General features: G+C 44.9%; 1 protein-coding gene across 7 annotated transcripts in view; it reads right to left on the bottom strand.

The window, feature by feature from the left end:
- The window catches only part of ADGRE1 (adhesion G protein-coupled receptor E1), an 86,471-nt gene that overhangs the window by 59,886 nt on the left and 11,505 nt on the right, over positions 1-15,080 (bottom strand). For 6 of the 7 annotated variants that reach the window (XR_007150449.1, XM_047850616.1, XM_047850617.1 and 3 more), the window contains exons 3-7: positions 12,445-12,591; positions 10,066-10,221; positions 9,838-9,957; positions 8,035-8,181; positions 5,640-5,789 (exon numbers count right to left, since the gene is read on the bottom strand). Coding sequence is in view for 6 of the 7 variants with exons in the window: in XM_047850616.1 (XP_047706572.1) it covers positions 5,640-5,789; positions 8,035-8,181; positions 9,838-9,957; positions 10,066-10,221; positions 12,445-12,591 (720 nt within the window). In the remaining variant the exon portion in view is untranslated. The remainder of the gene's footprint in view (positions 1-5,639; positions 5,790-8,034; positions 8,182-9,837; positions 9,958-10,065; positions 10,222-12,444; positions 12,592-15,080) is intronic. The other variant, XM_047850618.1, reaches the window with a different exon arrangement.

Here is a 15,080-nt window from a genome sequence, read left to right as displayed (position 1 = left end):
CTCTGAGGGGAGAAAAACAAAACAAAAAGACCAAAAGTAACAAAGACTAGAAAGAGAGTATCACCCGAAACACCAACCGTAGGCAACACAGTGGCACTAAATTCATATCTTTCAATAATCGCTCTGAACGTAATGGTCTAAATGCTCCAATGAAAAGACAGTATCAGAATGGATAAGAAAAACAACATCCACCTATATGCTGCCTACAAGAGATTCATTTTAGACCCAAGAGCACGTGCAGATTGAAAGTGAGGGGATGGGGGCGCCTGGGTGGCGCAGTCGGTTAAGCGTCCGACTTCAGCCAGGTCACGATCTCGCGGTCCGTGAGTTCGAGCCCCGCGTCGGGCTCTGGGCTGATGGCTCAGAGCCTGGAGCCTGTTTCCGATTCTGTGTCTCCCTCTCTCTCTGCCCCTCCCCCGTTCATGCTCTGTCTCTCTCTGTCCCAAAAATAAATAAACGTTGAAAAAAAAAATTAAAAAAAAAAAAAAAAAGAAAGTGAGGGGATGGGTAACCATCTATCAAGCCGATAGATGTCAAAAGAAAGCTGGAGTAGCCATACTTACATCATACAAACTAGATTTTAAAATAAAGACTGTAACAAGAGATGAAGAAGGGCATTATATCACAATGAAGGGGTCTATCTACCAATAAGATCTAACAATTGTGAATATTTATGCCCCCAACTTGACAGCAGCCAGACACGTAAATCAATTAATCACACATATAAAGAAACTCATTGATAATAATACCATAATAGTTGGGGACTTTAACACCCCACTTATGGCAATGGACACATCATCTAAGCAGAAAATTAGCAAGGAAACAATGGCTTTGAATGACACGCTGGACCAGATGGACTTAACAGACGTATTTAGCACATTTTATCCTAAAGGTAGAATATACATTCTTCTCAAGTGTACATGGTACATTCTCCAGAATGGACCACAAGTCAGCCATCTACAAGTATGAAAAGATCGAGATCATACCATGTGTAGTTTCAGACCACAATGCTATGAAACCTGAAATCAACCATAAGAAAAAATGTGGAAAAACTACAAATACTTGGAGGTTAAAGAACATCCTATTAAAGAATGAATGGGTTAACCAAGAAATTAAAAAAGAAATTAAAAAGTATATGGAAGCCAGTGCAAATGAAAACACAACAGTCTAAAAAGTCCGGGATGCAGTAAAGGTTGTCATAAGACAGAAGTATATAGCAATCCAGGCCTTCCAAAAAAGGAAGAAAGGTCTCAAATACACAACCTAATCTCACACCTAAGGGGGCTAGAAAAAGAACAGTAAATAAAGCCCAAAACCAGCAGAAGAAGGAAAATAATGAAGATTAGAGCAGAAATCAATTATGTTGAAATTGAAAAAGCCAGTAGAACAGATTAATGAAACTAGGAGCTGGTTTTTTGAAACAGTTAACAAAACTGATAAACCCCTAGCCAGACTCATCAAAAAGAAAAAGGAAAGGACCCAAATAATAAAATCACAAATGAAAGAAGAGAGACCACAACCAACACCACCGAAATACAAACCATAATAAGAGAATATTATGAGATAGTGTATGCCAACACATTGGGCAACCTAGAAGAAATGGATAAATTCCTAGAAACATATAAACTACCAAAACTGAAACAGGAGGAAACAGAAAATTTGAACAGACCCATAGTCAGTAAAGAAACTGAATCAGTAGTCAAAAATCCCCCAATAAACAAGGTTCCAGGGCCAGATGGCTTCCCAGGAGGATTCTATCAAACATGTAAAGAAGAGTCAAATCTATTCTTTTGAAGCTATTCAAAAAAATAGAAATGGAAGAAAACGTCCAAACTCATTCTAGGAGGCCAGCATTTCCTTGATTCCCAAACCAGGTAGAGACCCACTGAAAAAGAGAATTACAGACCAGTTCCCCTGATGAACATGGATGTAAACATTCTCAACAAGATACTGGCAGATCAAATCCAACAATACATTAAAAGAATTATACACTGCGATAAAGTAGGACTTACCCTGGGCTGCAGGGCTGGTTGAATATCTGAAAATCATTCAACTTGATACATCACGTTAATAAAAGAAAGGATAAGAGCCACAGGATCCTCTCAAGAGATGCAGACAAAGCATTTGAGAAAATACAGCATCCTTTTCTGATAAAAACCCTCCAGAAAGTCAGGATAGAAGGAACATACCTCAACACCCTAAAGGGTATATACAAATGACCCACGGCTCATTTCCCTCATTTTCAATGGGGAAAAACTGAGAGCTTTCTGCCTAAGGTCAGGAATATGACAGGGATGTCCACTCTCACCATTGTTGTTAAACATAGCACTGGAAATCCTAGCCTCAGTAATCAGACAGTACAAAGAAATCAAAAGGATACAAATTGGCAAGGAGGAGGTCAAACTTTCATTCTTCACACATGACATGATACTCTATGTAGAAAACCCAAAAGACACCACCAAAAAACTGCTACAGCTGATACAGGAACTCAGCAAATTCACAGAAGTTGAGATCAGCATACAGAAATCATTAGCATTTCAATACACTGATAATGAAGCAGCAGAAAGAGAAATCAATGAATCAATCCCATTTGCAATTGCACCAAAAATCATAAGATACCTAGGAATAAACGTAACCAAATAGCTAAAAGATCTGTACGTTGAAGAGTATAGACAGCATATGAAAGAAAATGAAGAAGACACAAAGAAATGGAAAAGCATTCCATGCCCAAGGATAGGAAGAACAGATATTATTAAAATGTTGATGCTATCCAAAGCAATCTACACATGCAATGCAGTCCCTGTCAAAATAGCATGAGTATTCTTCACAGAGCTAGAACAAGCTATTCTAAAATTTGTATGGAAGCAGAAACACTCCGAATAGTAAATATTTTGGAGGTTGCAAGCTGTGTGATCTCTGTCATGACTACTCAATACTCCAGTTGTAGTGTGAAAGCAGCCAAAGATGATACACAAATGAATGAATGTGTTTGTTGCAATAAAACTTTATTTATACCAACACGTGGTGGGCTGGATTTGGCCCATGAGCTCCAGTTCACTGGGTGCTGAATAAGGTTATTCATTTCTATTGTTATGGTATCAGGGAGCCCTCAAATCCTTCTTTATCTTTGAATTACAGCTAATGGGTCACTTGGCAAGCTACAGTAGTCCTGATAGACCCCGGGTTTTCATTTTGGGTTGAAATCAATATTCCCCATCTAGAGAATAATGGATACTACAGCAAGGATTTCATCCCCTTTATGCCTTTGTCTCCAGTTTGGTGCCTAAGACATTGTGAGTATTCAATAGATATTTGTTGAATGAAGGAGCATATTACCTTATTCTTTATGTCAACTCCAGTTTTCATCATCAGTTATCAGTTGTTTCTAATGTTTTACTACCTCAAAAAAAGGTGGGGTGAACATTCCTGTGATCTGATCTTGATGTCCAGGAGCAGCTCCAGATTTCTGTCTAGAAATACAGTTTTCTGGGAGGAGCTGTAAGAGACGTGCCTTGATGTTGTGTTTACATGACAAGTACATAGCAAGTGTTTAGGCGACGTGACCAGGGCTGGAGGAGACTTGAGCTGGGCCTCCCCATGGCACCACGACAACTCAATTTTATGGGTCCCTCAACTCCTTTGCAAGTAATTCTTCATTATCTAGTCCTGGGGAGATACTTCACTACATCAAACTTAGACATCAAACCTGAATGTCTCAAAAACAATGACAGTCATTTATTTTGTTCATAAAAGTATCTGCCATTTGAGTTGAGTTCAGTGAGTATGGCTGGTCTCTGTTCCGTGCAGTCTCAGCTGAGTTGGCTTAAGTGGGGGCTAGAGGATCCACTTTAAAGGCAGCATACGCACAGGGCTGGCATCTGCTGCTGGCCGTGGGCTGGCTGCTCCACCAGGGCTGTGGGCTGGAGGTCTTGGTTCTTCCCCAGGTCAGCTGCTTTTTCATGGCTGGTTGGCCTTCCTCACATATGGCAGCTAAGCGCCAAGAATGAGCATCTCAAGAGAACAGGGAGGGGGTGCATGGTATCTTTATGACCTAGTACCACTCCCAGAGTCCCAGCAGGCTCAGATTCTAGAGAAGGGAACATAGGTACCACTGCTTGCTGGAAGGAGTACAAATTCATAAAATGAAGGGTATATAGCATGGAAGACATTGTTTCCACCATCTTTGAAAATACAATCTGCTACACAAGATGAAGCAAATTAGTGGCTCCCTGGATACCATAACAATAGAAATGAATAACCTTATTCAGAACCCAGTGAACCAGAGCTCATGGGCCGAATCCAGCCCACCACGTGTTGGTATAAATAAAGTTTTATTGCAACAAACACATTCATTCATTTGTGTATCATCTTTGGCTGCTTTCACACTACAACTGGAGTATTGAGTAGTCATGACAGAGATCACACAGCTTGCAACCTCCAAAATATTTACTATTTCGCCCTTTGCATTAAAAAGTTCAATGACCCCTGGTCTTAGGCAGAGGCACAACCAGATCTTGACTGTTAAGGGGAGAATTGGAATTAAACACAAGAAATAGAGACACAGAATGTCATTCATTCTGGGGATTATTTCAATTTACGTTACATATGTAAGTAGTAGCTCTTGGGAGCATACATGTGCCTAGCACACTACGTACTTCATTGCACTTAATTTTCCCAGCTATCCTTGGAGGTCAGTACTCTTATACGCTCATTCTGCAGATGGAAACATTGAGGCCTAGAGAGGGTAAATACGTTTCCCCAACATGGCACAACTAGAGTGTGGCAAAGACCTGACTTGGTTCAGAAACTGCTGTGAGAGTTGGAAAGACTGGGTTTGGAGACCAGTCCAACCACACAGCCGTGAACAGGTCATTCCAGCACTCCAAGCCTCAGTGTCCTCATCTGTACAGTGGAGATCATCAGGATGCCTACACTCAATTTAATGTGAAAATGCACATATTTCCCTTCATTGGGGGCCTGGTGCTCAGCGAATGTTAAAAGTTCTTGTTTCCTTCATGGAGAGACAACCAAAAGATTTCCCAAAATGAAATCAGTGGTTTATCTCTGGATATTGATTTTCACTTCTATTTTCATCTTAATGTCACCTCCAAATGGTTAGGATTTTCAGTGAACAGGAATCATTGTCACTATGGAAAAAGAATGAAAAGAGGGCAGGGAAGGAGAGAGAGAGAAAATAGCGTTTGGGACAAAAAAAAGTACCTACATCCACTGCCCAGCCAGCTTCCACCTAATTATCCTACAAAATGGTGGAGGGTTTTGAGGGGTGCGTACTCAACTTTTCATGTCACTCCTGGGTTCCTGAACTGCATCGGTCCATTGTTGGCCAGAAAGCCTCGATTGCAAGTGCAGTAGTAACCATTCAAAATTTTGGTGTGGACAGGCCCATGAGGAAAACTGAAGGACCTATCTGAGCTCCCACCCAGAGCCAAGCACCAACTACAAGCCATATAAGTGAGGCCATTTTAGACCTCGTGCCACCTTAGTGCCCACCCCCACCTTCAAAAACCATGCAGTCAACCCACAGGATCATGAGCAAGCAGAAAGGGTTGTTTGTAAGCCACTCTCTTCAGGGTACGTTGACATCCATTAAAAGTCCTCAGCATGGCTGGGAGCATTACCTGTACATCTGAAATCCTCTGGTTTCTCAGGGGTCCAATCAACAGGTGAAAAGAACCCAGGCAGGCAGGAGCAGTGGTATTCCCCCGGGGTGTTGGTACACACTGAGCTGAGGCCACAAAGAGTTGAGTTCCTGGCACATTCGTCCACATCTAAGCAGAAAACTAGGCTGAGTCAAAAGGATAAAGGATGCTGAGGCCATGGCAGTGCACAACCCCATCCTGACTGAAGCCAGCGGGTCTCCCTAGCTCTGCTCGCATCCTCTTAAACACTGCTGAAAGGAAGTGCAAAGAGCCAGGATGTGACCCACACAAATCTTTTGATGAGGCTCTCCACACTTCGGGATAAAACCCAAACTCCTCTTTAGAACACATGAGACTCTGAGAGTTTGGACCCACCTAAGCTCACCTACCTCATCTTTCCTTGCTAATCCCTTAGTAATTCCTGATCCAGATTCACTGATTACCTGTAGGTCCAGGAAGGCTCACTGTTTGCTCCCTCAGCCTTGAACTCCCTGGACCCCGTTCCTTGATAAATCTCAATTCCTCCCCTTAAGAAATACTATGTTATCAGTAATAATAATAATGACTGAGAGGCATCCAAGTGGAGGGGTGCAAAGCATGGACAGCCTGGACTCAAAGCTTGGCTCTGTCCCTATAGACTGTGTGTTACTGGGTGCTGTGGACTGAAATACCTGACACAGATTGATACATTACATCCCCAAACTCGGTGAGATGGTATCTGGACAAAAGGCATTCACAAGATGATTAGGTTGATGAGGTCTTAAGATGGGATTAGTGCCCTGGAGCACCTAGGTGGCTCAGTCAATTGAGCATACAACTCTAGGTTTCTGTTCAGGTCATGATCTCACAGCTGGTGAGTTCGAGCCCTGCATCCAGCTCTGTATACGCAGTGCGGAGCATACTTGGGATTCATTCTCTCTCTCTCTCTCTCTCTCTCTCTCTCTCTCAAAAATAAATAAATAAACATATATAAATGGGCCTGGTACCCTTAAAACAAAGAAAGAGACACCAGAGCTCACTGTCCCTGGGGACCCAGAATGAAGGCAGTCATCTGGAAGCAAGGAGGACAGCCCTCTCCAGAACCCAGCTGTGGTCTCAGACTTCCAGCCTCCACAATGGAGGGAAAATAGATCTCAATGTTGAAACCACCCTCTCTGCAGTGTTTTGTTCTGGTGGCCCTGAGCTGACAATGCACTGGGCAAGATAGTTCACCTCTGTGTGTCTCAGTGCCCTCATCTGTCAGACAGGGATAATAATACTACTTCCCCCTAGGGTTGTTTGAGCATTGAATAAGGTGTCATCTGTGAAGCACTCAGAGCAGAGTCTGGAGAATAACAAGTATGAGGTAAGTACTTGTTAGCTAAAATAAACAATTAACTGCTAATATGTTGAGATTTTTGTGACAGACAGTGAGGAACATCCCTTACATGCACCTGCTCGAGGAATGCTCACGGCAGCCCTGTGAGGTGCACACTAACATTGCTTCCATTTTTCTGATGAGGAAACTGAGGCATCACAATTGTGCAGAGTCACACAGCCTGTGAAAGGCACACCAGGTTTTAAAATCAGGTTCAGTCTGGTTCTGGACTTCTTAGATGACAGCTTCCCAGGTGGTCTTGAGTCAGAGTCTGGAAATGTGGACTCAAGTCAATGATGGCCAGTTCAGATCCTGACTCCCCTACTTCCTAGCTATTTGACTGTGGAAGAGTTGTTTTACCACGATGGAGGCTCAGGTTCCTCATCTATGAAATGGGCATAAAACACCACTAATACCATCAGGTTGTTGGGCAGACAATGAGTACATGTCCGGAAGAGCTTAGCACCTTGGCTGGGATCCTGCCTCCAGACCTTTGTATCTGCGGTTCCCTCCTCCTGGAACACCCTTCCCCAGATACCCAATATCTCACTTCCTCATATCCTTCACATCTTTTCTCAAGTATCAACTTTTCAGTGTGGCTTTTCCTTACACTCACTCTATTAAAAGTTGACCCCCTACTCCCAGTGCTGCCTATGCACCTTTCCTGCCTTATTTATCTTTATTTCTTTCAGATACTCCTGGCACACATATGGCCATGCGTTTATTTTGCTACCTATCTCCCTTAACCCTAGATGATGAGTTCTAGGAGAGCAAATCGTTTTGCCTATGTTATTTGGTGCTGTATCCACCAGCTCTAGAAGAGTGCCTGGCATATAGTAGGTGCTCAGGAAGTATTTCTTGAATGAGTGCATGAGTGCATGGATGAGCAATTTTTGGCATCAGCTTAGCAGATGAGGTCCTTGAGCTCAGCCCAGACTCATCCTGACCCCTCACCCACCACTGCTGTCTTTGCATGCAGACTTGGACCTGGTTCCCCAACAAACCCTTCCCACCGACCTTCACATGTGTCTCCTGGGCCCTGCAAGCTCCTGTTTCCACTGCTGGATGCAAATCCTAGGTTGCAGACACAAGAGTAGCTTCCAGGACTGTTGTGACAAGTTGCGTGCTCCGGGCAAGTTGCGGGGTCGGCACATTCATCCACGTCTGGTCAGTGGAGATGAGAACCCAAGACAAAGCAGATGAAGAAATGAGAATAGGAGACTGCAAACAGAGATTCACTGTGCATGTTCTCCCCTTACTCCTCATCTCCCTTACACTTAGGCTTGGCCACGGGAATAAATTCTGACCCAAAATATGTAAGTGGAGGGTGGTGAATAGCTCCAAGACAGATGAACATAGAATGGCTGTGCTCCTTTACTCCTCCCTGCACCCACACCATGGGGTGCAGATGGCGCGGTGCAGTGTGACTTTGCCACTCCTCCTCTATGATGGGAGCTTGTTTCCCCACACCTCGAATCCAGCTTGAATCTGGCCTATGACTTTCACTGGCCAAAAGAACACAGCAGAAATGATGTCGTGCCAGTTCCAAGTCTTAGATTTCTAGAGACTTATTTGCTTCTGCTCATTCTTTTAGCCCCTTGCTTCTGCCACATGAACAAGCCCTAGACTCACCTAATGAAGAATGAGAGACAAGGTGGAAGAGAGATGGATCATCCCACAGGAGCCCCAACACGTGAGGCAGCCCAGCCAAGATGAGCAAGCTGGCTCACAGCTGACCACAGACACATGAACAAGCCCAGTACAGATGCAAGCAAGTGGCCAGCAGAGCCCAACCTAAACTTCCAATGCACAGAACACAAACCACGTATATGGTGCTTGTCTCTAGCCACTGACTTTCAGGGTGATCTGTTTTTCAGCAATAGCTACTGCTACAAATGTATCAGAAAAATCAGACAGGACCTCAAATATCTCCGACTCCAAGCCCAGGGGATGTGATAAGGGCTGGATCACTCCATGCCTAGCTTGATGGAGTCACCTTCCCTACAAACGAGCATGGAGAACAATAGTTCTGAACCAGATGCAGGGAGATGGAGCCCTTGCTTCTTGTGAGGAAATTCTGGCTGCAGTTTGGAAGGATGGATTCGAGGGGACAAGAATGGAGGAAGGACAAGCCCAGGGAGGACGCTGCTAAACTAATGATGAAGCCCGAACCAAGCATGAGGAAGAATGGAGAGATTCAAGACATACTTAGCAGGTAAATTCCCCAAGCTATGGTGACTGATTTAGTATGTAAGGCATGGGGTAGGGGTTGAGGGTAACCCTGAGGTCTTGAACGAAATACATTATAGGAAATAGTTCTGAAGTTTGAGTCTGAGCTCACCCTATCACACAGTTTCTCTGTCTCAGAACTAAAGACATCCGGGGCCACATTATTTTGGTTGTAGGGAAGCTGTTCTGTGCATTGTAAGGTGTTTAGCAGCATCTGTGGCTTCTCCTCACTAGACAAGAGGAGCCCGTCACCACCACCAGTTGTGACAATCAAAAATGTTTCCAGGCATTTCCAGCATCCCCCTTGAAAGTTATTGCTCATGGGACACAGCACCCCCCCCCCCCAAATGCCATTGCTCTCAAGTATTGTCTGACCCACTGTTGCACTCAGAGTAGACCCTTGACTGGAGTTCCAATCCTGGCTCTTCTACTTAATAGCTGTGTCTTTTGGGGGAAGTTACTTCAATGGTCTGAGCCTAAATTTTCTCACCCTCAAAGTGAAGAATATAGTCTCTAATCTCACAGGATCATCAAGTGAGGTGGTTGTTAATTAATTGAGTAGCTACATAAAGAAAAGCAGGTCCTCTATACCTTCACAGATCGAGTTGTGAGAGATGAATCCAACCTGGCAGCTGCAATTGTAGCTTCCCAAGGAGTTGATACACTCAGCATGCTCTGGGCAGACCCCATTGGAGAGGCATTCATTGATGTCTGAGGAGCAGTGGAGGAGAGTGAGCAGACCAAAGACTGTGGCTCAGGTGAGAGACACTGCCCACTAGTGGTCGCTGTCCACCCAAGACCCATGCCTGAGAACATTACCTGTGCATGAGAAATGACCTGGCTTTCCCGAGGTCCAGTCATTTCCAGTGGGAGAAGAGAATCCAGGCAAGCAGCTGCACTTGTATCTCCCCTGCAGGTTTTTGCAGACTGAGTTGGCACCACATGGTTGGGGGCTTTGAGAACATTCATCTACATCTGGACACAGAAAGAGTTGGAGTCACTAATTTGCTTCATCTTGTGTAGCCGATTGTATTTTCAAAGATGGTGGAAACAATGTCTTCCATGCTATATACCCTTCATTTTATCAATTTGTACTCCTTCCAGCAAGCAGTGGTACCTATGTTCCCTTCTCTAGAATCTGAGCCTGCTGGGACTCTGGGAGTGGTACTAGTTCTTAAAGATACCATGCACCCCCTCCCTGTTCTCTTGAGATGCTCATTCTTGGCGCTTAGCTGCCATATGTGAGGAAGCCCAACCAGCCATGAAAAAGCAGCTGACCTGGGGAAGAACCAAGACCTCCAGCCCACAGCCCTGGTGGAGCAGCCAGCCCACGGCCAGCAGCAGATGCCAGCCCTGTGTGTATGCTGCCTTTAAAGTGGATCCTCTAGCCCCCACTTAAGCCAACTCAGCTGAGACTGCACGGAACAGAGACCAGCCATACTCACTGAACTCAACTCAAATGGCAGATACTTTTATGAACAAAATAAATGACTGTCATTGTTTTTGAGACATTCAGTTTTGATGTCTAAGTTTGATGTAGTGAAGTATCTCCCCAGGACTAGATAATGAAGAATTACTTGCAAAGGAGTTGAGGGACCCATAAAATTGAGTTGTCGTGGTGCCATGGGGAGGCCCAGCTCAAGTCTCCTCCAGCCCTGGTCACGTCGCCTAAACACTTGCTATGTACTTGTCATGCAAACACAACCTCAAGGCACGTCTCTTACAGCTCCTCCCAGAAAACTGTACTTCTAGACAGAAATCTGGAGCTGCTCCTGGACATCAAGATCAGATCACAGGAATGTCCACTCCACCTTTCTTTGAGGTAGTAAAACATTAGAAACAACTGATAACTGATGATGAAAACTGGAGTTGACATAAAGAATAAGGTAATATGCTCCTTCATTCAACAAATATCTATTGAATACTCACAATGTCTTAGGCACCAAACTGGAGACAAAGGCCTAAAGGGGATGAAATCCTTGCTGTAGTATCCATTATTCTCTAGATGGGGAATATTGATTTCAACCCAAAATGAAAACCCGGAGTCTATCAGGACTACTGTAGCTTGCCAAGTGACCCATTAGCTGTAATTCAAAGATAAAGAAGGATTTGAGGGCTCCCTGATACCATAACAATAGAAATGAATAACCTTATTCAGCACCCAGTGAACTGGAGCTCATGGGCCAAATCCAGCCCACCACGTGTTGGTATAAATAAAGTTTTATTGCAACAAACACATTCATTCATTTGTGTATCATCTTTGGCTGCTTTCACACTACAACTGGAGTATTGAGTAGTCATGACAGAGATCACACAGCTTGCAACCTCCAAAATATTTACTATTTCACCCTTTGCATTAAAAAGTTCAATGATCCCTGGTCTTAGGCAGAGGTACAATCAGATCTTGACTGTCAAGGGGAGAATTGGGATTAAACACAAGAAATACAGACAAAGAATGTCACTCACTCTGGGGATTATTTCAATTTACATTACATATGTAAGTAGCAGCTCTTGGGAGCATACATGTGCCTAACACATACGTACTTCATTGCACTTAATTTTCCCAACTATCCTTGGAGGTAGGTACTCTTATACGCTCGTTCTGCAGATGGAAACATTGAGGCCTAGAGAGGGTAAATACGTTTCCCCAACACGGCACGACTAGAGTGCGGCAAAGAGTTGACTTGGTTCAGCAACTGCTGTGAGAGTTGTAAAGACTGGGTTTGGAGACCAGTCCAACCACACAGCCGTGAACAGGTCATTCCAGCACTCCAAGCCTCAGTGTCCTCATCTGTACAGTGGAGATCATCAGGATGCCTACACTCAATTTAATGTAAAAATGCATATAAATCCCTTCATTGGGGGCCTGGTGCTCAGCGAATGTTAAAAGTTCTTGTTTCCTTCATGGAGAGACAAGCAAAAGCTTTCCCAAAATGAAATCAGTGGTAATTTCTGGATATTGACAAATGGCACGATGTTTACTTTTATTTTCATCCTTATGCTCGTTTCAAACGGTTGGGATTTTTAGTGAGCAGGAATCCTCATCGTCATAGAAAAAGAAAGACAAAAAGGGGCAGGGCGGGAGAGAGGGGGGAAATAACGTTTGGGACACAGAAAAAGTGCCTACATCCACTGCCCAGCCAGCTTCCACCTGACTATCCTGCAAAATGGCGGAGGGTTTTAAGGAGGGGTGCTCACCTTTGCATGTTACTTCTGGGCCCCGGAACCGCGTCAGTCCATTGCTCGACAGAAAGCCTCCTTTGCAAGTGCAGTAGTAGCTGTCCAAAGTGTTGGTGCAGGTTGCATAAGCTGGGCACACGGTGGTATCTTCACATTCATTCACACCTGGGCAGCACAGAAGGAAGGGTGTGGGTTAGAGCCCTGGGGCGGTCATCAGGGACAGCCAGCATGAAAGGGTGAAGGGGACTGTTGTGGGCTGACATGTACCCCAAAAAATGTGCTGAAGCCCTAAATCCTGGTCCCTGAGAATGTGACCTGATTTGGAGATAGGGTCTCTGAAAATGTAATTAAGACCCAAGAGAGCGTGAGATCCTCTTGGAGTTGGGTGGTCTGTAATCTGATAGGATTGGTGTACTTACAAGAAGAGGAGAAGAGAGGCACAGACAGGCTCAGGGAAAACACGACGTGGCAACAGAGGCAGACACTGGAGTGATCTGCCTTCAAACTAAGCAATACCAAGGATTGCCAGCCATCCCAGAAGCTGGGAAAGAGGCACAGAACAAACTCTCCCTTACAGCCTTCAGAGAAAGCATGGCTCCATGGACACCTTGATTCAGACTTCTGGCCCCCAGAATGGTGAGACAATAGATTTCTGTTGTTTTGAGCCCCCTGGTTTGTGGTAACCTGTTACAGCAGTCCTGAGAAACTGCTCAGCATGTCAAGGACCTTGTAGACCCTAGACTCCTCCTGTTCCAAGTGCAGCTCCCGGGCCAGGAGCATCAACACTGCCTGGGAGTTTGATGGAAACGCAGCATCTCGGGCCCCTGCCCCAAAACTGATGAACCAGAACCTGCATTTTAGCAAGACCCCTGGGCCATCTGGGTGCATGTGAGAGTGTGAGAAGCACCGATGTTGACACTTGGCTACTCCAGGTGTGGTCCTTGGACCAAGAGCAGCTGCCTCACCTGCATCCTGGAACTGGAAAAAGAAGATGCTGATTCTGCAGGTCTAGGAAGGAGCCCGAGAGTCTGTACTTTTCACAAGCCCCTGAATGATGCTGATGCTGCTGGTCCTTGGACCAGCAGCACCAGGAGCATCAGGGCTCTAGACAGAAGTGTTTGAGAGTCAAAATTTCAGGCTTTGGAGCACAGAAGACCTGGGTAAAGCTCCAGCAGTGAACCTCCAAGTGGAGAATGGCAGCTGTCGTCCCAGAGCTTTTAGTAACACAACCATCCTGTTAAAGATTGCATTCCCAGGGTCTCCTGCCGCTCATGTGACTCAGTTCTGCCCATGGGCATGTGCGTGGAAGTGATATGTGCATCATTTGGCCATGTTCTTGAGAAGAATAAACACGTCAGGGCGCCTTGGTGGCTCAGTCGGTTGAGGGTCCAACTTCAGCTCAGATCATGATCTTAAAGCTCTGTGCTAACAGCTCAGAGCCTGGAGCCTGCTTCAGATTCTGTGTCTCCCTCTCTCTGCCCCTCCCCTGCTTGTGCTCTGCTTCTTTGTCTCTCTCTCGAAAATAAACATAAAAAAAAAAAAGAATAAGCAGGCTGTCCCCTTCCTCTTGGGCAGGAACATGGGCAGAGTGGGCTGATCTGCCCTTAACCCTGAGGATGATGGCTTGGGAAACCACCACGCCAAGGAATGGAGAGGCAACAAGGTGGAATGATCTCCTAGACCAGGCAGCCTGGTCACTCCGTCCCATCTATAAGTTAGAGATCTACAAGAAGAATGAACTTCTAAGAAATAAATGTCTAAGTTGTTGTTTGGTTACTATGGAAGCAGTCAAAACTACATCCTAGCCAGTCCAGCTCTGGGACAAGTGATTGCACCTCTCTGTATCTCAGTTTACCTGTTTAGCCCTCACCCTCACTTTCAGTGGGTCCCCAAGCCCTGTTGGTTCTCTATCCAAATAGCATTTCATATGTACCCACTTTTCTCCATCGCCACAGCTGTTCTCGGTACAGATCCTCCTCCGGCTTCTACGTCCCTTTGTCCTCTGTTGTCCCCTGCAATCTCTTCTCCACATAGTAGTCACCTCTGAATGCAGATTTGATTGTCTACCCCCACCTCTGCCTACAGTGCTCCCTGTTGCACTCAGAATTAAAATCCAAATCACTTAAACAGGACCCACAGAGCCCCAGTGACCACACCCAACCACATCTTTAAACCACATCTCGTGTTACTCTCCATTTCTAGACTTCCCACCACAGGGCCTTTACACATCCTATGCCCTTTGCCTCTGCTTTGCCTGGCCAGCTCCTACTCATTCTTCATGTCTTGCTTAAGTGTCATTTCCCCCAAAAAAGCCTCCACTGTGCTCTGTGCTCCCACATAGCTTCTCGTGCTTCTTTATGACACACGGCATAATTATAGTTGCTTATTTGTATGGTTAGTTTTCTAGTAGTCATGTCCCCCACCACACTGTGAGCTCCAGAACAACAAGCCAGAGGTGGAGGCAGGCTTCTAGGAGATTGTGAAGAAACTTATTCGATAGTGTCATTCCTGTGGTCAGCAGAATAATGGCCCCTCTAAAGATGACCACATCCCTTTTTTAAAATTTAATTTAATTTAATTTTTTTTAATGTACATCCAAGTTAGTTAGCATCTAGTGCAACAATGATTTCAGGAGTAGATTCCTTAATGCCCTT

Source organism: Prionailurus viverrinus, chromosome A2 (genome assembly GCF_022837055.1).
Source record: "Prionailurus viverrinus isolate Anna chromosome A2, UM_Priviv_1.0, whole genome shotgun sequence".
Lineage (NCBI taxonomy): Eukaryota > Metazoa > Chordata > Mammalia > Carnivora > Felidae > Prionailurus > Prionailurus viverrinus.
This window is presented reverse-complemented; position numbering and strand designations above follow the sequence as displayed.